Source organism: Tenrec ecaudatus, chromosome 14 (genome assembly GCF_050624435.1).
Source record: "Tenrec ecaudatus isolate mTenEca1 chromosome 14, mTenEca1.hap1, whole genome shotgun sequence".
Classification (NCBI taxonomy): domain Eukaryota; kingdom Metazoa; phylum Chordata; class Mammalia; order Afrosoricida; family Tenrecidae; genus Tenrec; species Tenrec ecaudatus.
Genome location: NC_134543.1, coordinates 44,396,926 through 44,420,660, shown reverse-complemented (window position 1 = coordinate 44,420,660; position 23,735 = coordinate 44,396,926). Strand labels below are relative to the sequence as shown.

Here is a 23,735-nt window from a genome sequence, read left to right as displayed (position 1 = left end):
ATAAAATGATGGAAAAAACGTTATTATGAAAGCTATAGCTTCCATCTAGAAGAGCAGTTCTCAACTTGTGGGTCGCAACCCCTTGGGGAGTCAAACCACCCTTTCACAGGGGTGGCTGGATTCATAACAGTAGCAAAATCACAGTTATGAAGTAGCAACGAAAATAATTTTATGGTTGGGCGGGTCGCGGCATGAGGAAGGTTGAGAACCACTGCTCCAGAACATTCTTTTCTCTATCCCCCTGGAGTACTTCTGTTTGTTCTTTAAGAACCAGATGCAATATCACCTGTCTGTGAGCCTTTACTGCTCCAGAAGGGCGTGTTGCGCATGCCTCTGCGATAGCACTTTAGCTTGGGCAATTTATGTGCTCTTATGCAGTCATTTACTTTAGTTCTTATTTAGTAAAGGCTGACTTGTCCATCTTTGGATCCCAGTACCGAGCTCAGTGCTAGGCATATGAACAACAGATTCTGGTTTAAGTTAGTCCATTCAACCATGCAGTGCTTTAGAGACCTTTTGCCAACTCCTGGCATTTCTAGATACAAGAGTGGGTCCTTTAGCGAAATTCTGCCCCAAGCTCACAAGCAGCCAGTTGCATACAGGAGCCTTAGCCCAAATCACTGGCCTGGCTTCATGTGTGTATCTATGATTTGGCACAAAAAGCAATATGACCAGATTTAAGATATTATAAAAGAGGTTGTGCTTAATGATTTTCATTTGTGTATAAAAAGCCCTTTGGTCACATGCACACTGAAGTTTCCATGGAGAAACCTATCTAAGGAAGACTGATGAGAAGTCAGTCAGTGTGAATCAATGAAGCATTTTGGATTACAGAAAGTGATTAAAAGTCAGTTTCATTTATAGGTCAGTAGTAACTTCCACAAATAAAAATAACATTAAAAAATATCCTGTAGACTCCCTAAGGAGCTTTGTTGTGATATGCATTGCAACGGCTAGAATCTTTGAAAGGGTATCCAAAACATTCAGAATGTTGAGCGCATTGTTTTCCACCTTGGAAACTTCACCCATGGATTCAGTCTTGGTCATACTTTTAAAGTTTACATTATTAATATGAGCTACTGAAAGTAAAAGAAATAAAGTTAGATATAGCCTTGTTTATTCCTCTTGGAAGCAGCACAGTTTCCATATTAATATAATTCCACGATCTTCCCGGAAGCTCAGTATCACAGTACTCTCAGTTTGTACCTAGTAGGAATATCTGTGCTCGTTCATCAGAAGACAGAGCATATGGTTGCATCATGAGACTAGAACTTATTTTGTGAAATGGGGTGAATTCTTTGATCTCACGTGTGTTCAGTGGAAAGGTTTTGGAAATATCTACCTGGATAATTAGGAAAGGACAGCCCATCTCCTTTTAAGATTAAGGCCACTGGAAGTTATTCATGTAGAGGCAGAATTTAATCCATCGTCGTTCCCATTTCTTCTTGTTGTTGTGCATTTTAGTCAATCCTGGCCGATAGTGGCCTGGGTAGACAAAGCCGAACTTGTCTTTATGACTCCCTAGACTGCAGGCTTAATAGGAGCAGATGGAACCACAGAGACTTTGCTGAGCAATTGAGTGTCTCACTATTTGGACACCAGGCTCCTCAGGCCCACTTCATGCTGATAAATAAATTTGCCAAGTAATGTGCAAAACATCTATGCAAAGAATTCCAGGACTCCACTTGACAAATAACATAAGAATTTACTTATTCAATAAATATTTTTATTTTCTATATTCCTAAATTTCAATATAATGTAGTTTGATTTCTTTTCAGCATAACTTCTATGTAGTGTAGAGCTTAAAATCAATCAGCCAATGGAAAAGCTGCTGCTGTCAAGTCACTTCCACATCATGGCAGCACATGGCTGTGAGACACTTAGCCACCTTTCGCTTTTTGGGTTGCAATCTTTACGGAAGTGTGTGGTCAGGCATCTCTTTTCTGGCCCTGTTGGGCGGCTTCCAACTGCTGGCTTTGTGATTGGTAGTCAAACTATTTGCACTACCCAGGGACCTCAAACAACAAACAACAACAATCCTGGTTTGCTCTGGCAGTCTTGTGGTTTCCAGAGAGCTGGTGTGTTGGGCTGTGATCCGTAGTGCCAGCAGTTTGAAACCAGCAGCCACTCTGTGGGAGAAAGACAAAGCATTCTACGTTGGCTCTGTACAGAGTTATCGTCTCAGAAACTCACGGGAGCAGCTCTTCTCTGTCCTATAGGGTTACTGAGGTGGCATAGACTCAATGGCGGTGGGTTTTCAAAGGACGACGTTGTTGTTTGTCTAACTCAGTGATTCCCTTGAAGGGAATTTCTCAGGCTCTGAATGAGACAGCTGTGCAGAAACCCACTATATTGATTGTTTTCAGAGGATTTGGCAACTCAGCTTCCAGTGTCAGGTCTTAATACGTAGGAGGGAAGGCGAGCACACAAAGAAGACACCTTGTTCAGACTCATTATGAATCGACAACTTTTCATTCATTAATCCAACCTGATTCCTTTGCATCTTTAAAAGGCTTCCTAAAAAAAAAAAATTCCCAGAGGTGGGGGGTTGGGAGCTTCCTACTTGAAGCTGTTAATTGCACCAAGGCTGGCACATTATCTTGGAAGGCCCTTGGGAAGGGGGAGCAATGCTTGAGAAGAGGCAAAACCCATTGGGGAGGAAGGTGAATCCAGGGGAGGAGACGCCTCCTTGAGCTCTACACCTTTTGTGCTAGGGGGTCCATGTTGTTGACCCAATATGAATTATTTTATCTTACACTTATGCCTTAGCAGGTCACAATGTACTCTCACTGTTTTGATTCTCTTAATTCTGTGAGGTAATCGTGTTTTATTAGACTCCCCGCCCCACTTGTAACTACATGAATCTCAGATCTATTGATATCCAACCGACCCATTTTACAGGAAATAGGACCTAGGGAGGTGAACTTGGGCCTTCAGTCTAAAAGCTATTCAGAATCCACATACATCTCCTGACAGCTCCCTGTATGTTCCATTTGCTGTTCCTCATAGGCTCTTTAGACATCTGCTCAATTCAAATGCAAGTAATAGGCAGGTATCCATAGAGAGAATACTTTTAGAAAGTATATCATTCATAAGTCTGAATAGCTTTTTTGTACACGACTGCTATTTTGAAACATTGATCTAAAAAGACTTGGTAAGTACAATTTTGCTAATGCCCCACTTGTCTGGCAAACTCGAGCCAACCTCTATTATCTGGAATCCAGCCTCAAACAAGAAGTAGTAAAAATCTTGGAGCGGTAAGGAAAATAATTACCATAACAACCATCCATTTAATGCTAGAAGACTCAAGAACAACTCAGGGCTTTACTCCGAAATGTATTGACTTGTTTTGTATTCTAAATAGAGATGACACTGCAACCAGTTTAACCATGTCGTTCCCTAATCCATAACCTCAGAAATATATTGCCGGGTAGTTGACCACAGCGATCCTGTAGAACAGGGGCCAGCTGCCCAATTAGGGCAGCAGAGCCGTACTTTTCTCCCTGGTGGCGGAGTGGCTGACGCCTAGGGCTGCTAGTCACAGGATCAGCATTTCGAAATTACCCGGCATTCCATTGGCGAAAGGTGAGGTTTTCTACTCCTGTCAAGAGCGATGGTCTTGGAAACCCACAGGGGCAGTTCTATCCTGTCCCATAGAGTCGCTATAAGTCAGAATCGACTCATCAGCAGTGAGTTTAGTTTTTCTCCTAGAAAGAAGCCAATGGGTTTGAACTATGGACTTTGCAGTTAACAGCCCATTGTGTAACCATTGTTACCACCAAAGCTCTCTAGTTTGTAGCAACTGAAAAACACTAATTTTAAGGGCAGGATGACTGTTAAGAGTCTCCAGTCCTGGATAGGGCAGAGGTTGTACACTGGTGCATATGGGAGCTGGAGGCACAGGGAATCCAGGATGGAGGATATCTTCAGGACCAGGGGTGTGAGGGGCGATGCCGGGAGAGTGGAGGGTGAGTGGGTTGGAAAGGAGGAACTGATTACAAGGATCCATATGTTACCTCCTCCCTGGGAGATGGACGGCAGAGAAGGGGGCGGGAGGGGAGACTCCGGATAGGGCAAGATATGACAAAATAACAATGTATAAATTATCAAGGACTCGTGAGGGAGGGTGGAGCGGGGAGGGAGGGGAAGAAAAGGGAGAGGAACTGATGCAAGGGGCTTAAGTGGAGAGCAAATGCTTTGAAAATGATTAGGGCAGAGAATGTGTGGATGTGCTTTATACAGTTGATGTATGTATGTGTATGGATTGTGATAAGTGTTGTATGAGCCTCTAATAAAATGTAAAAAAAGAAAAAAAAGAGTCTCCAGTCATTCAACAAATACTTTTTAAAAGTGTCTACTCTGTGGCCTTCAGTATGAATTATACTTCCATGTAAGGAAATCCATATAGCTGGACTAATAGGCAATATAAAAAGAAATGTAGAAAAGATGGAAAGGATCAAGGCTTTCATTTTACTTGGATCCACAATCAGTGATCATGGAAGCAGCAGTCCAGAAATCAAATGACACGTTTTGTTGGGAAAATCAGCTACACAAGACCTCTTCCAAGTGTGCAAGAGTAAATATGTCACTTTGAGGACTAAGGTGCGCCTGGCTCAATCCACGGTGTTTTCTCCCAACTGCCTCCTGTGTGTGGGAAAGCTGGGCGATGAATAATGAAACCCAAAGAGTTTGAATTTTGGTGTTGGCCAAGAATAGAAGTGCCGAGGGACACCAGAAGAACCAATAAACCTATTTTGGAAGGAGTAGTCAGAATGCTCCTAAGAAGTGAGAATGGCAAGATTCCAGATGTACTTTGGACATGTTCTCAGGAGAGACCAGGCCCTGGGAAAGGACATCACGCTTGGTAAGGTAGAGGGCCAGTGAAAACGAGGAAGAGCCTTAAAGGGATGGATGGCCACAGAGGCTGCAATGGACTCAAACGTAACAATGACCGTGAGCAGAGTACAGTTTCCATTCGGTTGTCCGTAGCATCTCCATGAGTTGGAGACAACTCAACAGCATAGCACCACCACCACTGTGCTCTAGGCCAGGCGTCCACAAACACTTGCAACAGAAGAGCTAATCCTGTCCTTCACAACAATTTAAAAATTATTCAATGGTGGTGGAGTAAATGGGAGATGATGTCAAGGAGTTCAGGTAGAAAGGAATGTTAGGAAACTGTGGTAGCTAATGTACCTTCTACTTGATGTGATTGAAATATGGAATGATATGATATATAGGCATTGACTCTGGGTGGGGCAACTGGTCACTGTGCTCAGCTGCTAACCCAAAGACTGGAGATTTGGGCTTACCCAAAGCAACATTGAAGAAAAGTCTCAAAATATATTTCTGAAAAAATCAACCACGGAAAACACTATTGAACATAGATGTACTCTGAGGCCTAAGGGATTCTAACCATGAGCTAGAATCCAGTGATGACACCTGGTTTGTTTTGTGCAAGCAGAATACTACATGTCAGAGAAACAAAAATGAACATTGAGTGAGGTAAACTCATAATTACAGCAATATGATAAATGTTACATTAAAGGAAATCATCAATCTCCGTGTAATTACGTTATGGGCTCTGCAGTATTCTGATATGAGGGAGAGACAAGGTTTACTGAAAAAACATGACATCATGTGAGGAGGAACAATGAAGGGAGAAGCAGAAGTGGGCAGGTTAAAAAAGAATCAGGTCCCTTTGAGGAACAATTACACTTAGAAATGGCTAGAGATATGACTGAGGCAGAGGCAGGGACTGGGTCTTGGGACCTTTATATGTTAAGTGTTTTCAATGGTATTTCCCAGTTAATGGGGTTTCAGTGAAGCTAAATCCAAAATTCTGATAATTCTGTCTGAGTGTGCTTGTCATGTGCTTTGGAATGACATCAGAAACTAGGAATCTTTTTAAAAAAATCATTTTACTGGGGGCTTGTACAATTCTTTTTTTTTGTTTTGATTGTACAATTCTTATCACCATCCATACATACATCCATTGTGTCAAGCACATCTGTACATTTGTTGCCATCATCATTCTCAAAACATTTGCTTTCCACTTGAGGCCCTAATATCAGCTCCTCATTTCCCCCTCCCTCTCTGTTCCCCCCTCCCTTATGAACCCTCCATAATTCATAAATTATTTTGTCATATCTTACACTGTCCGATGCCTCCCTTCACCCATTTTTCTGTTGTCCATTCCCCCCATGGAGGAGGTTATATGTAGATCCTTGTAATCAGTTCCCCCTTTCTGCCCCACCTCCCCTCCACCCTCCCGGTATCACCATTCTCACCACTGGTCCTGAATGGATCATCTGTCCTGGATTCCCTATGTTTCCAGTTCCTATCTGTACCAGTGTATATCCTCTGGTCTAGCCAGATTTACAGGGTAGAATTGGGATCATGATGTTCGGGGAGGAAGCATTTAAGAACTAGAGGAAAGTTGTATGTTTCATCATTGCTACCCTACACCCTGACTGGCTCGTCTGCTCCCCGCAACCCTTCAGTAAGGAGGTGCCCAGTTATGGGCTTTGGGTTTCCACTCTGCACTCACCCTCATTTACAATGATATGATTTTTTGTCCTTTGATGTCTAATACCTGATCCTTTCAACACCTCATGGTCACACAGGCTGGTGTGCTTCTTCCATGTGGACTTTGTTGCTTCTGAGTTAGATGGCCACTTGTTTACCTTCAGGCCTTTAAGACCGCAGATATTATATCTTTAGATAGCCGGGCACCATCAGCTTTCTTCACCACATTTGCTTATGCACCTGTTTTGTCTTTGCCAATTGTGTTGGAAGGTGAGCATCATGGAATGCCAGTTCAATAGAACAAAGTGTTCTTAAATTGAGGGAGTACCTGCAGAAACTAGGAATCTTGATATGAAATGATTACAAGAATTCAATCAAGAAATGCTAAGTGTTTGAATTATAGTAGTAACCTTATACATACAGAAGGAAGCGATTGAAGAAACACTAAAAGAGCAGAGTTTAAAAGGTTTAGTAATCTGGAGGAAGTGGGGAGGGAAAAAAAAGAGAGAAGACTCCATAGAGAATCCTAGATTTTTATATGGCCAACTTGTTGAATGAATGATGAAGATGGGGAACCCAGAGGTGGGGAAAGGCTTAAGGGAGAAGATAACTAGTTTAATTTTTCACTTTTAAGTCTTGGTGAACAAGATATTCTGAAAATACCCACTAGAGAGCTGAATCTACCAGCCTGGAATTAGGCTGCAGGTTTGGGCTGAGTCAATTCCCTTCAGTAGTAGGAAATTATTTTGGCTTATAGCAATAGGCAGAGTGGATGGAAGACTTGCAGAGCATAGAATTCTGCAGATGTTTAGGGGCAAACCGCCTGACATATTTAGAGTTGGGAGTAATCCCTTCCGGATAGTTCAAGGCAAAATGGCACTAGCCTCTGTAGTGGAAAAAAAAGTCTTAATATGGTACTATCCATATTCTCAATATAGTACTATCAATATTTCTGTAGCTCCCAGCAAATGATTGGTCAGGGCTATCTGAAAATAGGGCATGTGTAACACTTACAGAAAGCACTGACCAGTTTCATTTGCCCCTCCCCTTTCCATAAGGATGAACCATCTCAGAAGAACAGGCAAAATTCACAGGTCTATCAGAGAAAAGAAGCCACCAGCACAGCACATTGGAAATCCCTGCTTGAAGTGGTAGAGGCAGCAGATGCCCACCATGCCAGGACCAGAGGCCGAGGCAGCAGATGCCCCGCTATGGCAGGACCAGAGGCCGAGGCAGCAGATGCCCCGCCATGGCAGGACCAGAGGCCAAGGCAAGAAGACCACGAGGCAGAGCAGAAGAGCAGGGACCAAGACCGTGAGGCTGTGAGGAAGGGCAGCAGGTGGACTTCTTGGCCCATGGAGATCAGAAGCGGAAGACCAGAGACTTGGGTGCTGGCTGAAAAGGGGCACTACTGTGGGTCAATGACGGTATCCTTCCTGTTTACTGATCCTGACGTGTGCAAACCTGTGCGCTTCTGAACAAACCCCTACTAGTACATTTTGTCTGTGAACCGTGTGGCCATTGCAACAAGCTACGGAACCGACCAGAAAAGTTGTGCCCTGGGAGGAGCGGTTGGTGTCAGGATAGGTAAAGTGAGATGGGGGGAGGTGTGGCTGACCTCTGCCTTGTGGCAATTGACCTTGGGCTTTTGAGGAATTGCATTCTCCTTCTCCCTTGTGCAGCTAAAGGTCAGATATGGAGTCTGCGCCATTTACTCAGCTTCCTAATTCCTGCCCGCAGTCTGTCCTTCACAGCTTGGAGCTCCAAAGAGTAACCAGTGACTTTTGAAAGAATAAATCAACTTTTATCACTCTCTGCTTGAGAGCGACCGGTGGCTTCTCAGCCATAAATCCGTGCTGTTTGACAGACTCATTAAATTCCTACCTGTGATCTGGCCTCGGACGGAATCCACCACGCGACTCCCATGGGTACTGTTGTCATCTAGCTCCTCTCAGGGCCTTTGTGTCTGCTCTTTCCTGTCTGGAAGACTCTTCCCCGGGCCTTGCTCTCACCATTCTGCTCTGCTGAACCATTACTCCGTCAGTTACCTTTCCTGACCAATGCAATGTGTGTCTCCATCCCCACCACTCCTCATTCTCAACCCCATGACCGTTAATGGCTTTCTGGCACTGCCATTATCTGAATGTACCTTGTTCATCTGCTATCTTTTGCATGGAAAATGGTGGCACACTAAGGTAAACCTCCACATGCATGATTTCTTAAAAGGAGCTGGCAAAATGGGATGAAGTCATATAGCAGAAGCGTTCGAGTCCCCTTTGAGAGTCTTACTGTATTGAGTAGTGTCTGAGGAGCCACACAAAAATAGTCAGTGGGGCAGGGACCCTGTCAAATGTCTAACAATCTGTTTAAAAGGTTGCAAAATAGTAATCAGACCACAATCTTGACCTGGAATCCCTGTCACTTAAAGTCGTTGATCTGGCCTGGGTAAACTACACAGAAAATTGCTCAAGAAACTGAAAGACGAGAATATTAAAAAGTCTAGATGCAATATACAAAAATTAATTTGATAGCATTTTATAGTGGAATTGTACGGTTGGTCCTACACTTTATTTATATTCTAGTCTCTCTTTCAGTGTTGGAGGCACAGAAAGCTAGACATGTAATTGTTCATTTTTAACTCAGGCCAACTGTACCAAGGCTGAGTCTTCTATCTACTCGGCAGCAATGCAGTTCCGTCAAACCACCAGTGGGTGCAACTGTGGTGTAACTAATTTGGCTAATGGCCATGCTTTGGTGATACTGACTCCTTTCAGGAAGGCTGGGTCTTGGGGCCTTTCCACTCAATTCAACTAGATCATACAGAGGAGTACCCACATGACTTACTGTGTGCCTGACACCATATTCAGCCCTTGGGACATAAAGATGTTGGATGCATTTCTTCCTTTGAAGAAATCTTATCATTCACCCCTGCATGCGACCTACAAATGGGAGCACAGTTGATGAAGTGAGTTGCAGAATGCTGTACAAAGGGCCATGGAGATTATGAGGACAAGATCACTATCAGCCTCAGACATGGTTGTCAGCCTAAACTACTTCTGAGGGCCTTTCTCCCTTTTTTGTTACTTTCTCATTTTCTCAAAAGTAGAGGAATAGGATCAACATTATTTTTTGGTTTCCCATCTAATAAGGTGGGCTACACATTAAAAAACATTTGAAGGCCCCCTAAAAAACCCATACCCTATCCATGTTTCCAGTAATAATTTTCAGCACAAGATATGTATAAATATAAAGTTTATTTAGCGTAGTGTTTAGAAAAATAAGTTCACATCATTTCAGAAAACAAATAAAACACTTAAGTTGTCCAGGCATAACCCCCTATTACAGTACAACATACATACTTTAGATCTCTTTGGTTGGGTAATTAAGCACAGAGTGTTCCAGGACATGCTCCGAGTGCCATCACCTACCAGTGCAGTAAAGACTTCTTGGTACCCCATCCCATGATATACGTTCCGTATAGATTTACTCTTTGTGTAAGGCACAATAAAACCATAGAGTATATAGCTGGTTGCCTCTAAACATACAGTACATGCCAACAAAAGGATTTAAAAAAATTGTTTTGAGAGCCCTGAAAGCCAAGAGTCACATGCTATACAATTCTGATTAATAAAATGCATGATGGTAATATTAAATTAACATGAAATGCATCAACTAAGATACAAAGGAACTGGTAGGCTTTGTCATTTAAAAACTACGTTTAGGAAGACTTTGACAAGATCTTTCATAAAATGCAATTCTTTTCCCCCACTGTTTTCTTGAGTCCTTTATATTTTTGTGATGAGCCGAACTGTCAGAAACATTTTAAATAACGAATTGTGGTTAATGTACTTAATGCACACTTGTCTAGCATGTAGCAGGGCAGGCTGCAACACATGCCCACTAATCCAGCTCTTAACATGCAAGATACAAGGGCATATACAGGGAAATTGAAGGTCTGTGTGCAATTTATACTGATTTTTATCTATGGCTATAACATCTACTTGGCCTTTCATTAGTGCAAGGCATCAGAAAGGCACCAAGACACGTACAATTTAAAGAGTGTTTTCGCTACTATGAATATACATAAGATAGAAAGCAGCGCAAGACAGGTGCTCTTGTTGCTTGAGGAACAAATGCACCTCCTCTTTAAACACATGTGTAACTGTCCTTGACTCATGTAACTAGGACACATTCTGGTTGACTGAGTGCACGGACAGGTTCACACGAATGCTCACATCCCTTTATCGTGTGCATCGATTCTTACTGGTTTTTGTAAAAGGGAAACCCAGCCGCATGCACTCCAAGGGTCCCAAGTCTGACCCTTGGCATTGCAAAAAAATGTATGTATTTGCAATTCTGTGTAAGGAGATCACGAGGTTTATCACATTTTCATTCACATACACATGGGCTACATACAAACTGGCCCTTGTTTTACCAAGAGGATAGGAAAGAACAGTACGTCCTTTATCGTGTGCATCGATTCTTACTTGGCATACTGTCCAGCTGGAGTGATCATAAGGTTATCATTGCATCGCGTTGGGAGTATGAGTGAATTTCCTAGGTAACTCTTCATTTTTGTGCTATCTTTTTCTTCAAGGAGAAAAGAGGAAGAACTCTGAATAAGAGAAATGCTTACTATAAAACTTTTCCAGTTATATATATATGTAACATATATAACTTTTAAAATCTCCCCATCTATCTTATTGGACGGGTATTTTTAAATAAGTAACAAACTCTTGATATCTGCAGCAATCAAGTGGAAAACATCATTTTCATGTAAACTACACTACAGAACAATGTAATTGAGCTCAGTAACATGATCAGCACACACCTGAAACACCCCAAAAAACAAGCTTATAGTGGTACAGTGGAAGAGAACTCCGAAAAAAATCTGACTTTGTAAAACCAAACCCAAACCAAAACATGTCGTTTCAGCAGTTTAGGTACATTCATGAATTTTACCGAAAAGGAAGAAAAAAGGTGATGTAAGTTTTTTAATCACAACAATGGCTGAGGAATTCTTCATCGAGCTCTTTATCTCTGCTTGCAAATTCCATTTGCAGCAGCGACAGAAGTTAATCGTCCAAGGCCCTTTGCCAAGGCCTGGCCAACGAGCACGTAGAGAGCTAGAGTGGACCCTTTGTCCTGATCTTCAGGAAAGCGAGCCGCTCAGCAACGTTGTCATCTTTGAAGTGACCACGATCTCGCCTTTCTTGCTTTCCAGAGAACAGAGTATTTTACTCGCTACATATATTTGCATTGTTACATGTGTGTTCAAAGTCCTGATAAAAACTGTAACTGCAACTCACATTATCAAACAAGCTTCTGACAGAAACCTCCCAAAATGTACTCTGGAAGAGGACCTGATCATTCAGTGCATACAAGAGTCCCGGGTCATAAATGCAGTAATAATTGAACACATTTCAAACTAAGTTTTAATAGGAAAGAATTCTGTGTAGTAGATTTTATATAGTTCTCCTTTCCCCTAGAGTGGTGGCTTGGAGAGCCTACAGCCTACCTTCCTGGGAGCCTAGAATTAAATTGTGGTTTTATTTTCATAATGAAACGCATCAACATCAGTCATCCATTACATCATAAACACAATACATAGCATTTGTGAAACTTAAGTTCTTCAGATTTGAAGCAGTTCTCTGGTGAACTTGACCCTGGCGGGATACAGAAGAACTATCAGTGCGTATGTGGACATATCTCTACCTTAGTAAGAGTAATAAAAAGGCCACAAGGTAAAAAGGCACGTAGAATTCTATTAAAAAACAAAAACAAACCAACCAGCAATATTGAAATGGACCAGGGTTGCTAAATAAAGAGCCAGGCTGTGAAAAGAGTACCAAAATTCCAATATTGGGAGTTAGATTTCCTGCTTCAGTGTTACTATATTGACTTTAATAGACTCCTGATAAAAATCATTGCTTTTAAAATCCTACAAAAAGTAAAACTTTGTTGGAAACAACTATGGTCACTTCCTGTTCAAACAATAAAAATAAATTAAACAGTAAGAAAACCGTTTTCAGTTCATAGTGCCTGAAGTCTAAGAGAAAGACAAACAGTATAAATAAAACCCACTGTAATTACTCAAGTTCTGCTTATAGAGCTGATATCTTTGCATTTATGGTGAAGTTTCCGAGTGCTCAGTGGCATTTCAAACTCGCTCAGCCACACTGAACTACTAGCAGTCACATTTGGAAATGGGTAGAGACTTAAACCAAGGTTTTTGTGAAAATGCTGGAAAACATAAATACATATTTTGTCAGAGATATATAGCTAAGCTACGTAACTTAAAAAATACACCATTAGAACAGTTTGGATGGAGTTCCATTTATGCTTCCTAACTGAATCAATGCCCATGGAGTAAGAGTAAACACAGAGAACCGCATTGTTTCAAATGCTCTGGGCCTATTTCCATTTTCTATGATAGATGTACACATTTTTAATTAAGAAAAAAACCCAAACACAACTACTTATCAAGTTCCATTTGGAACTTAAAATTATTTTAAGAGAACCAAACCATGTTCCCTGGATACAGTTAATCTTGCTCCTTTGTCTCCATTTGTTTCAGAGGGTAGATAGCATATGGGAACAAAAAGGTTACAGTAATGTCGCTCCACTGCTTTTTACTTCACCTGATCCGCCACCCAAGTCAATCCAAAATCTCTTAAATACATCTGCTTGCAAAACTAGAGTGTTCTCCTTTCAGTGTGAAAATGCTTGATGTTCTCAGGGCTCTTTGAAAAGACCTCTTTGTGAGTGCCAAAAAATATAAGGGAAATAAAGTTTATAAATCTTGCATCTCTTCATCCAACTGGACAGTCTGGAGCTTGGCGAGCTCCTTTTTGTCTGTTCCCAGATCCTCACAGACCGTCTCGACCCTGCCATCGAGGCCGTAATTGGATTTGGAGTCCAGCATCATGGAGTTGCTTGTTGCTTTGCCCTCGGAATCGGGCAAGAAATGGTCTTTTATGTTAGCTACTGCCTGCAGAACCAAACGGTTTTCTCTGACAAAATCCTGGTGTACTGCCGGGGAGGGGCGACCTATTTGGTCTTCAGCTGTAGGGACAATTTCCCCCAGGACAGCCTGGGTCATAGGAACCAACATTAGGTCTTGACCAGGAATAAGGGCACAGTTCTGAAGAGTTGCATAGTTAGTGTTGCTGACAGATGTCACCGCCGATTGACTCGTCACAGGTGCAGACATGGGCTGGCTATCGCCCATGTCAGCGTTGAGCTCGGAGGGACTGAGCAGTGTCGGGGGAGTCAGGGAGAAGTTCTGAGTTGGGGAGACGTTAACTAACGAGGAGGCCAGGGGATGGAGGCCACTTGCCGAGATATTTTCAGAAGACAGGTTTGCATTTAGTTGTGCATTCTGATTGACAGGCATCAACTGAGAAAACACCAGGCTCCTCTCCAAGCCTTCCTGTTTAACAGACCCCACAGTCTGGCCTGAATTAGGGACCGTGTACACGACGGTGTCGGGGGAAAGAGAGCTGAAGAGAACCTTTCCTTGCTGGATTGTGGTGGATTCACTTGTGAACGTGCTCCCATCTGAAGTGCTTGAACTGACTGAAATATTGCCTAGAAAGAATAAAGTACAGATTATTGTTGATGGCAGAGATAGGGAATCTAAAAGCGTTACTTTTTGCACACACGGTTTCTCTCAGCAATGCTACCTGTGAAGAACCAACACTTGCACCTGATCCTCAGAGCCCAATGTTACTTTACTACACTTACCACAGAGCTTGAGACGATAGATTCTTTGGGTGGTGCGAGGGAGTTTCAAAAAATTCTGGGGAAAATGGAAGGAAAACATAATGGAATTTTTCCAGGGACACTTCTGAAGGCGCCTAAGCCCCCAGCTGCTAACCTAAATGTAGATTTGAGTCCACGTAGGGGTCCATGCCACCGAAGAAAGGCCTGATGGTCTATTTGGAATAAGGAAAACAAGCCATTGAAAACTCCATGAGTCCAGTTCTGCTCTGATATGCATGGGGGCATCTGAGTTGGCATCATCAACTGGGCGGCAACTGGCTTTTTGGGGTTTATTTCTTGAAGAGTCTGACTCAGTTAAATGCCTGGGAGATCCTAGAACCAATCTATCTATCTATCTATCTATCTATCTATCTATCTATCTATCTATCTATCTATCTATCTACCCACCCATCCATCCATCCATCCATCCATTTCTATCGATCTATCTATCCATCCATCCTTCTTCCAGGTGATTTTAATGACCAATTGGGAGGGAAAAATTAGTGGTTTTGAAATCACATCTACAAAAATTAAAAAAGAAATTCATTCTAAGTTTCCTATTTCAGTCTTCTTGGACCTAGAGGTATAACGGGTTATGTTTTGAGGGTCTAATTACAAGGTCGGTAGTTCAAACCCACCAGTTGTTCAATGAGAGAAAAATGCAGCTGGCTGCTCCTTCAAGATTTACAACTTGATGGTAAGGGGCTACTATCAACTGATGTCTCTTAGTTGATAGTTATGGCCAACTTTGCCAGTTAGAACTAGAAAACATAAATGCACAATAAAAAACCTTTGTTCAGGATGCTCAGTAACTGACATAATAGAAACACAGAAAACACCACACAAAATGAGTTACCCCGGGGCTTAGCATTAACCATATAAGCTTGTACAGACAAGTTTCAAACTTTCACCAAACTAACCATAAAGTGATGTCAAGTCAACAAACATTCAAGAGGGTTTTTCCTTTTTTAGCTGTGCCAGATCTGACATTTCAAATAGCAATGTAGGGGTAGGAAGCATGATACCAATTGAAAGGAACCGTTAGAATACAGATGAACATAAAGCATGGAGGCAATGCTTGCCTAAAAGGTTCTGTCTTTTGAGGCTCTGTCTCTAATGGTCTGTGGGACCAAAGGAAAAAAAAAACAAAACCCCCTAAACTTGAAAACTGCCTCTCTTCAAATCCTAACACAGACAAGGTGGATAAATTAAGAGCTCTCCCACACTTACACACATGGAATAAAATCCTTTTCTTCCCGAGTCTGTACCTAGGCACAGTGAAACGCTGGCAAATAGATGAGCCAGGCCTTCAAATCCTGCTAGTGGAGGGAAGGTAGATTGGGGGAAGAGATTATAACCTAATAATTCAGATGGGTTACACTTAATGTTAATCCTAAATATTCGGTGAACTATTCACTTACTTTTGAGAAAACAACACAATGTCAAAAGTAGTATTTTCAGGTAACTAAAAGGTAACCCCAAATGTTCCCTGCTTCAAATATTAGAATAACAGTAATGAGCCTGTCCTGGCGTTCACACCCTCCCACTCACTGCCATCAGTCGGCTCATACTGGGGAGCCCAGAGGACAGGGGAGACCGCCCCAGAGTAACTCTTTATGGGAGCAGAAAGCCTTGTCTTTCTCTCATAAAAACCCCATGGAGCTGTTCTTATACACAGGCAGTGTCGCCATGAGTTGGAACTCGCAAATTACAACAATTGGTAAATAAGTGTCAAAAAGCTATTTGTGTTTTCCAAATATTTTTAAGCAGCCTAAATCCAAAGGAATGCAGGAGGAAAAACCAACAATGACTAAGATACTCTATGTGAACACTTTTCAAACATCTAACCCTTAGAAAGTGTTCATCCTTGAAATATGGTATCAAGACAAACCTTTCTTCGAGCAGTGTGCACATGAGGTGAAACAACTGCATTTATTTGAGAAAGGTTTGAAATTAGAAATTCCCTTAGGTGGCTAAAATAGATGTTTACTTATTTGTGTGCACAATCATTTGCCAGAGTAGATGAAAACAAATTGTTAGCTATTTTTTGTTAGACTCAAAATAACATAATTCCTCACTGTCATCCAATTGATCCGATCTCAGAGCAACCTTACACGACAGAGAACTGCCCCATTGGGTTTCCCAGGTTGTAACTTTTATGGACGCACACTGACCACATATCTTCTGTAGACTGGCTGGTGGATTAGGACCACTGACCATTTTTTAGTTGGCACACATTTTTACCACTGCACTACTAGGGCTCCCCCAAGTAATATGATAGATGCTGTATTGTCCCAACTGCCATTTAAAGTCAATCATATTTCTGAATGTTTATCCTAAACCAAATCCATATACCTGGAGTCAGTTTTGACTCACAGACTCTTACATAGGGTGTCAGAGGCTGTAAATCTTTATGGGAGCAGATAAGTCCACCTTCTTCCTGCAGAGCAGCTAGTGAATTTGAACTTCCAAACTTGTAGTTAGCAGTACTATGCAAACCCACATTGCCACCGGGGCTCCTTAATGTATAAAACCAAAATTCCAACTCTTAATCACTCTATAGGACATGATAGAACTGCCCCTGTGAGTTTCTGAGGCTGTAACCTCTTAACAGGAGGAGAAAGCTTGTCTTTCTCCTGAGGAGTAGCTGGTGGTTTAGAAGTGCTGACTTTCCACATTGAAAGCCAATACATAACCACTATGCCAATGATTTTTATATATATATGAAAGGGGTGAAACATATATGATCTAAAGCTTGATGGTTAAGTAAAATGGCAACTGAATTATACATTGGACAATAAAAATTCCAATTGAAAATCACATGGGTATAAAGTATAACAATAGATTATTAATGATGATAAGAAAAACCTCACACCCTTGTTTTTCTTATATTATAAAATGAATAGCATATGTGGATATTTTACTTTTCCATATAAATTCCCAACTATGGAAAGATTATCTTGTATAGAAATTTTGGAGAAAGGTTATTCTTTTGAGGGAAAGGCTGAGTTATCCGAAAAGGCCTTCACAACAAATTATAATGCTCAACTTCTATTGAGGAACATCGTTCCTGGGCCCATCTGGTTACACTTATGCCTCCAACACACCCGAAGAGACAGCCCTATCACTTGATCTTACATACATTAATTGAAAAATGCTTTTCTTATCCTTATTAAAGGTCTCATTAAAAATTAGCTATTAGTTCATTATCATTTTCTGGTAGACTATACATCAAAAGTATGTCTGCCTTTTCTCTTTCTTGGATGTACACACCGTTTTTTGCTCAGATTTGTTGTCTTTAAAATGTTAAGAGTGAGCACTCGGCTTGCAGCAACCATAAACTGTTACATATTGACAGGAAGGTAAATTAAATAATTGTAACACTTTAGTACTTGCACTTTGTCTTGGATTCAATCTTTCTAAAGCCTGGAACAATGAGGGGTGGGGGGGAAGCTCAGTAGAGTATGTTGTAGGACTGCTGGGTTTGACTACCTCTTACCTAAGGAGAAGCCCCCCCATACAGATTACAGCTTTTCTCACAATGATTTTCCTGCTAATTCCTCAAACCAGTTTAAGTAAATCACAGATGTGAAAGCACCGTGCATATTTCGTGTGGGGGTAAAACAATCTTACAGAAACTGAACAACTTTAAGGCCAGACATTGCTTGTTTTGTTTTCATTTAAAAAAAAATCTGTCGAGATTTGTTCAAGATTTGTTTACAGGAAAGCAAACCATATTGACATCTTCCATTTCTAAATTTTTGCTCCTCTGCAATCTACTGCCAGATTCTAACCATGGTCATTTGAACGTAGAGAAAATGACATGGAGGGACCCAGATAGGCTTACGGTTAGTGAAAAAAAAAGCTTATCAGCCTCAGGTTTCCTGAATTTCATAGAAAATCCATAAACCTCTGAAACAAGGCTGGTGGCTGTCTTCTTAAAGACACGTTTAGAGGGGCAGACACATGAGACCACTAGAAACCCAAGCACACGTTTCCTGGGTGTTCCGTTAGGTCTGTTTAGCTTTAATTATTGGAGTGACAAGGTCTTTCGAGCTTGGTCTTCTTGCACACGTTGGGGATTAGGGGCCAGATAAATGGTATGGAGGAGGAGCATACACCGTCCTTACCCGCTGCTAGACTTATTTTGTGTTCTAAGCAATATTATTAATTTTTAATATTAAGATGTCAAGCAGCGGGTTATTTTGTAAGCAGTGATTGACTTATCATATTTCTGTAATTGTGGCACTGGCAAGACTTGCTATGAACGGTATTTTTCCATTCAGTTGCTAGGAAAAGAAAGGCTCATCCCCAGGATGTGAGGAAACCAAGCAGGCTGTTTGTTGTGAAGGACGAGAATCAAGTCAAGGTTACTCTCCAGCTGTGGCAGTTCCTAAGGCACCTGAGTGGTCCCGTCAATCACAGCTCTCACATAATGCATCATTTACAGCAACTGGCCTACATGCATTCATTGTTGCACCACGGTACCCAGTGAGACCTTTACCTTGTGAAGACGCCACCGAAACGGGAGGCAGCTGCAGTGGAGCGAATCCAAGGTTCCCATTAAGGAACTGACCTTGTGTCCCGGGACTGGGGATCTGGACAATGCCATACTGGTTAATTTGCACTGGCGTAGTAAAAGTCACCACGGAGCCTCCGTCCTGGGAGGCCACTGTCTGGATGCCTTCTCTTTTCACCTCAGTGCCGGGTCTCAGCCCTGGGAATGATGCAGGGGCACTGGGGCTGTAGGAGGTGGTGGCCGCTGCTGAGATAGCCGCAGAACCCTGGAGGACTTTGAATTCCTTCACATCCTGAGAGGCAGGGCCCAGAATGTCAGTCATGGCTATGCCATTGCTCACAATGTTTGATGCCATTTTTGGTGGGTTCAGTGACACTGACTGTGCATTTCCCACATTTAATCCATTAAGGATAACTCCATTGGGTCCTTGAATAAAAGAATTACCATTAAGGAAAACAGGTGAAGTACTTGCAGGTACCAAGCTTCCATTCAACAAAACTCTGGAAGAGCTTAGTGATATCTTAGCGTTTCCAATTTGTTGCATATACACTGGCTCCATGGGACCAGGAAGGCTGAGGTTGGTGACACCATCGGATGAAGCAGAGAGTGGATGAGGAGATAAATCCTCATGTCCCTTGCTAGATTCATCTTCAGTGCTGGGGTTGCCATCTGACTCACTGTATGGAGGGAAAAGCAAGGCATTCAGAAGGTCAGAGAGGTGATACTTTACAGAGTGCCATTTTGGAAAGCCAGCCTTTAAGCCCAGAAAAGGCAGTATTTCAGCAGTTCTTGACCAGGCAGAGCACCTGGGAAGACCCCAGGAGGTTTGAATAGCAGAGAAGCCAGCTCATCAGACTTAAGGGACACTCATAGGTTTCCACACCAATGACGCACTATTCCTCAGTGCCACGGAGGCCACCGAAAACCTTCCGAAAATGAGGTGCAACTCCCCTCCCCTCCAACGAATTCCAGCGAGCGCCAAAGAGCAGGAAGGGAGGAGTGTTCAGCTTTGTTTGCAGGTTAGTTAACAAGACTTCATCTTCTCACCTGCTCACAAACTTCAACTCCACCAGACTCTCTCATTCACCAAAGTGGCTGTTCTTGTAGGAAAAGTATTTTCAACCCAAGAACAGTTATAGGCAGTCGTTCTGATTCCAAAGGAAGCCAGAGGGGCCTATTAAACACACACCATCCAGTGCCCTGGTGAGGTGGGCGGGAAAGGGTGTGGGTCACTTAGCTGCCTTGTTACTATCAGACCCCTGCCCCAGCGCCCTCTGTCCTTCGGTTCCAGGCAGGCCTGTGTTTCGGTTGCTCAACACTCCAATTTGGGGGACAGATCAAATCGGGGTGGTCGTGAAGGTTTCCCATTTAGTCTGTGGCTGGGGGAGGTTTTGAGAAAAGAGTGAGGCAGAGTCAGTTTGGAAGCTCGGTGGGACTTGGCCCAGCAGAGAGGATCCTACATCCCTGCAGTGCCCGGCGGTCGCTTTCCTTTCAAGCCAAGGGGAGGGGATTACCCGGGATTTGGGTTTCGGAGCCCAGAGCGCAGAAAGCGCTTTGATTTACGAGCAGAGGCTGAGCTGCCGTCGCCGTCAGTGACGGTGACTCACTTGGAGTTTGGGTGGGAGGTAGATCCGGAGAGGGGACTAAACCAGGCAACTAGGCTGGGGGCGGGGGCAAGAACCCCGCGGAGGGGAGTGGGGGGCCAGGGGAGGCCTGAAGAAAGCGCCCAGCTCTGCAGGGGCAGCTGGCCTGCGAGCGGCGCCCGGCACCCCACCCTCTGTCCCAGCCTTCGGAGCACGGGGACCCGCGGCCTCTAGCGGCACCCGGGTAGGTGGCGCGGGGTGACGCTGGGTCTCTCGGCACGTCGGTCGAAGGGTGCTGCAGGTCGTGGGGCGCGTTTTGTTTTGGTTACCGGGAGGCAAAGCGCCGGTACTGTGCCTTCCTCCCATCCTCCTAAGGACTGGCAAGAGCCACCCAGGGCGCCCCGCTGCGGGCTCCGGAGTGCGCGGGGTGGTCACCTTCACCTCGCTTTCTCCCCGGAGCAGAACCCGCGAGCTGCTTTTGAATTGTATCTCCTGTTCCCAAGGGTCTGCAGACACCAGCTCGTTTGGCCGCCCTTCCTACTTTACCTAATAGCACCCGCACCAGCCACAATATCTGACTCGGGAGAACGCATAAAAGTGGAAAAGCTGCCATCAAAAGTAAGAAAGTCGACAGAGTGGGCGCTCAAGGAGGTGCTGAGCTGATAGCGCCCCAGTCTTCCCTCGCGGTCGCCTTACCGACCCCATCGCCACCCCACACAGCTCCGCAGTGGCCCAGACCCAGGAAGCAGCCCTCAACCCCGCTGAAACCCGACCCACAGGAGTTCAGAATCAGGTTTCAAAACACAGTAGGGCCGCGCCGCGCCAGCACCCCACGTTGCGGCGGCCCCGAAGGGAACCGCAGCGCGCAGGGTGAATGATTAACTCTGTCACGTAGAGTCTCCACGTCCCCAGACCCCTTCGGCGCCAACCCCTGCCCACACGCCCCTCCCTCCAGAGCAGCGACAGTGACCTCCAGCGCAGGCCTGGGAACGGGGGTGGGGGGTGGCGGCGGCGGAGCCCCGGGAGTCCGGGAGCGCGCGCGCGGGGTCGGCAGGGACCCTGTGGAGGCGCAGACCCCGGCCGGCGCCAGCCCCGGGCGGCAGCGAGCGTCCCCGCGGCGCCCTCACGCGCTCCCAGGGCTCGGCCTGTACCGGGGAGAGTGGCAACTTCAAAGCCAGCAGCAGGATGGGGGTGGGAAACCGGGCAGCAGTGACCAGCCGAGGTGGGGGTGGGGACTGGGATATAGGCGGGCGACCAGAAACTTGGGGTGGGGGGGAGGGTAAGAGAGGTGCTTCCCCGCCCCTTGCCACCGGCGCCCCCCGCCCCGGTCGAGGAAAGAGGCGGGGGTCGGGAGAGAGGTGGGGGCAGGGAGAGGTGGGCAGCCGGACCAGGCCGGTGGGGAAGGTAAGCGCCATGTTTGCAGGCACTTGGAGGAAAAGAAAGCTGGGAAGGGGGTGGGGGAGAGGCCGGAGGAGGAGGAGGAAAGTTGGCGCTCACCTTTTGGACTGGGTCTCCGAGGGGTTCCGGTCGCGCTGCCGGCGGTTCTTGAACCAGTTGCTGACCTGGGTGAGCGAGAGGCCGGTGATCTTGGCCAGGTGCCGCTTCTCCGCGGGCGACGGGTAGCGATTCTGCTTGTAGAGCTCCTTGAGCGCGTTGCGCGACTTCTCCTTGAAACAATACACCGTCTCCTCGCCGTCCCAGATGGTGCGGGGCAGGGGGAATTTCCTGCGCAGCCGGTACTTGTCCACGGCGCCCAGCGGCCGCCCGCGGGCGCGCTCGGCCTCGGTGTAGCGCGCCTTGTACCAGAGCTGCTGCAGCAGCGGGTGGTTGGCCGACTCGAAGCTGTGGCTCTCGAGGATGCTGTAGAGCTCGGGGTAGATGCCCTGGTGGAAGGCCACCAGCGCCCGCGCCTTCAGCAGGCTCTCGTTGCCACGTAGCAGGTCGCTCTGGGGCAGGGACCACAGGAACCGGGCCAGGCGGTCCAGGTTGCCCCCCTGCTGCAGCGCCTCGCACACGCAGGCGACATGGTCGGGCGAGAAGGCCAGCGGGGTCTGCGCGGCGGCGGCGGCGGCGGCGGCGTGGTGCCTGCCCACAAGTTCCGAGTGGAGTTGTACCTGATCCGCCGCTGCCCCTTCCTCTCCGCTCACCCTGGCGGCGGCGGCCACCGCCGCCGCATCCCCGGGCTCCAGAGGGAAAGAGGCTGGAGCCTGGGGGCTCAGCCGCGTCGCCGCGCCCCCCGCCACTTCGCGGGGCGCCTCCTGCCCTTCCGAGGCGCTTTCCATCCCATTCTCCTGCTTGGTGTCCGCCGCACTTGCAATCTGCCCGGTGGGGGAGGAAGAGGACATTTTTTGTTGTTTATTTTCCTCCCTCCCTCACTCCCTCGCACTCTTTTCCTCTTTCTTTCCCCCTCTCGTACTCCTCCTCCTCCGGCGTCTCCCTCCCCCTCCCCCCCTCCGGAAAGCCCACTCCCTCCCTCCCGGTTTCGGCTGGATCTGGCCGATCAGGTTTCCCCCCGGCCACGCAGTCACCATTAAGATAGCAGCTAGAGCAAAGTAGTGTAAACGGATAGCTGCTTTCTGCCGTTCCCCCAACGTGACTCCTCGGGTTGCTGCATACTATATGGCACAGGCGGCCGGGCCGGCCCGGCCGAGCCTCCCCATTGGCTACTTCGCGCTGAGGGGGCGGAGGAGACACCGCTGTATCCCTGTCGATCACCCTCCTCCTACTCCACCCCTTGCCTTCCCTCTCCGCCTGACCCCCGGGCACTTCTACCTGAAGGAAACACCGACATTCTTTTCAGGCTGCGCTCCTGGGCGGGAAATTACCCAAAGTGGCCTGCAAACCGGACACCGGACTCTTTCAAAGAGAAGCCCTGCCATTCCAGAGGGAATATCCGTGGCCCTGGATGAAACCTTTAGCAACTAGACTACCCTCAGCATTTACTTGACAAAACCTTCAGGAGGACACGTCGTCGGAAGCTTCTCCAGCGTTTTCCCAACACCATCACACATTCACGTCCCCCCTCCGCCCCCCCAGATGTCTCTATCCAGGGTCACGATTAACCTAGCACTAAGAGATGTTCTAGGGGGAAACATTGACTGTAAATTAAAGACGGAAACCCTCCAGCTTGCATAAATGGCCTGCTGAGAAGAAAAACAAAACACCTTTAAAAATGTAATTAGAACAAGCAGCTCAGCTGCGTTGGTTATAATGTAACTAAACATGTAGAGAATATTAAACCATAGATTTTTTTTCATGGATGAGTCCAGGGGAAGGAATTCAAGCTTTAGATTAAAATAAAGGTATGGAAATGTAAATCTTCCACATGAACATTTAAAGTG

General features: G+C 45.3%; 1 protein-coding gene across 2 annotated transcripts; it reads right to left on the bottom strand.

The window, feature by feature from the left end:
• Window positions 1–9,784: 9,784 nt before the first annotated feature.
• Window positions 9,785–23,042, bottom strand: SIX4 (SIX homeobox 4). Of its 2 annotated transcripts, XM_075530817.1 has the most exons (4): window positions 22,923–23,042; window positions 21,892–22,712; window positions 18,797–19,488; window positions 9,785–14,118 (listed from the first exon to the last, which is right to left on the bottom strand). In XM_075530817.1, the coding sequence occupies exons 1-4, from the start codon at window positions 22,923–22,925 to the stop codon at window positions 13,322–13,324; spliced, it is 2,313 nt and encodes a 770-aa protein (XP_075386932.1). In that variant the 5' UTR covers window positions 22,926–23,042; the 3' UTR covers window positions 9,785–13,321. The 2 variants fall into 2 exon arrangements, with proteins under 2 accessions (XP_075386932.1, XP_075386931.1); XM_075530816.1 differs by lacking the exon at window positions 22,923–23,042 and having other exon boundaries at window positions 21,892–22,782.
• Between the last annotated feature and the right edge of the window lie 693 nt (window positions 23,043–23,735).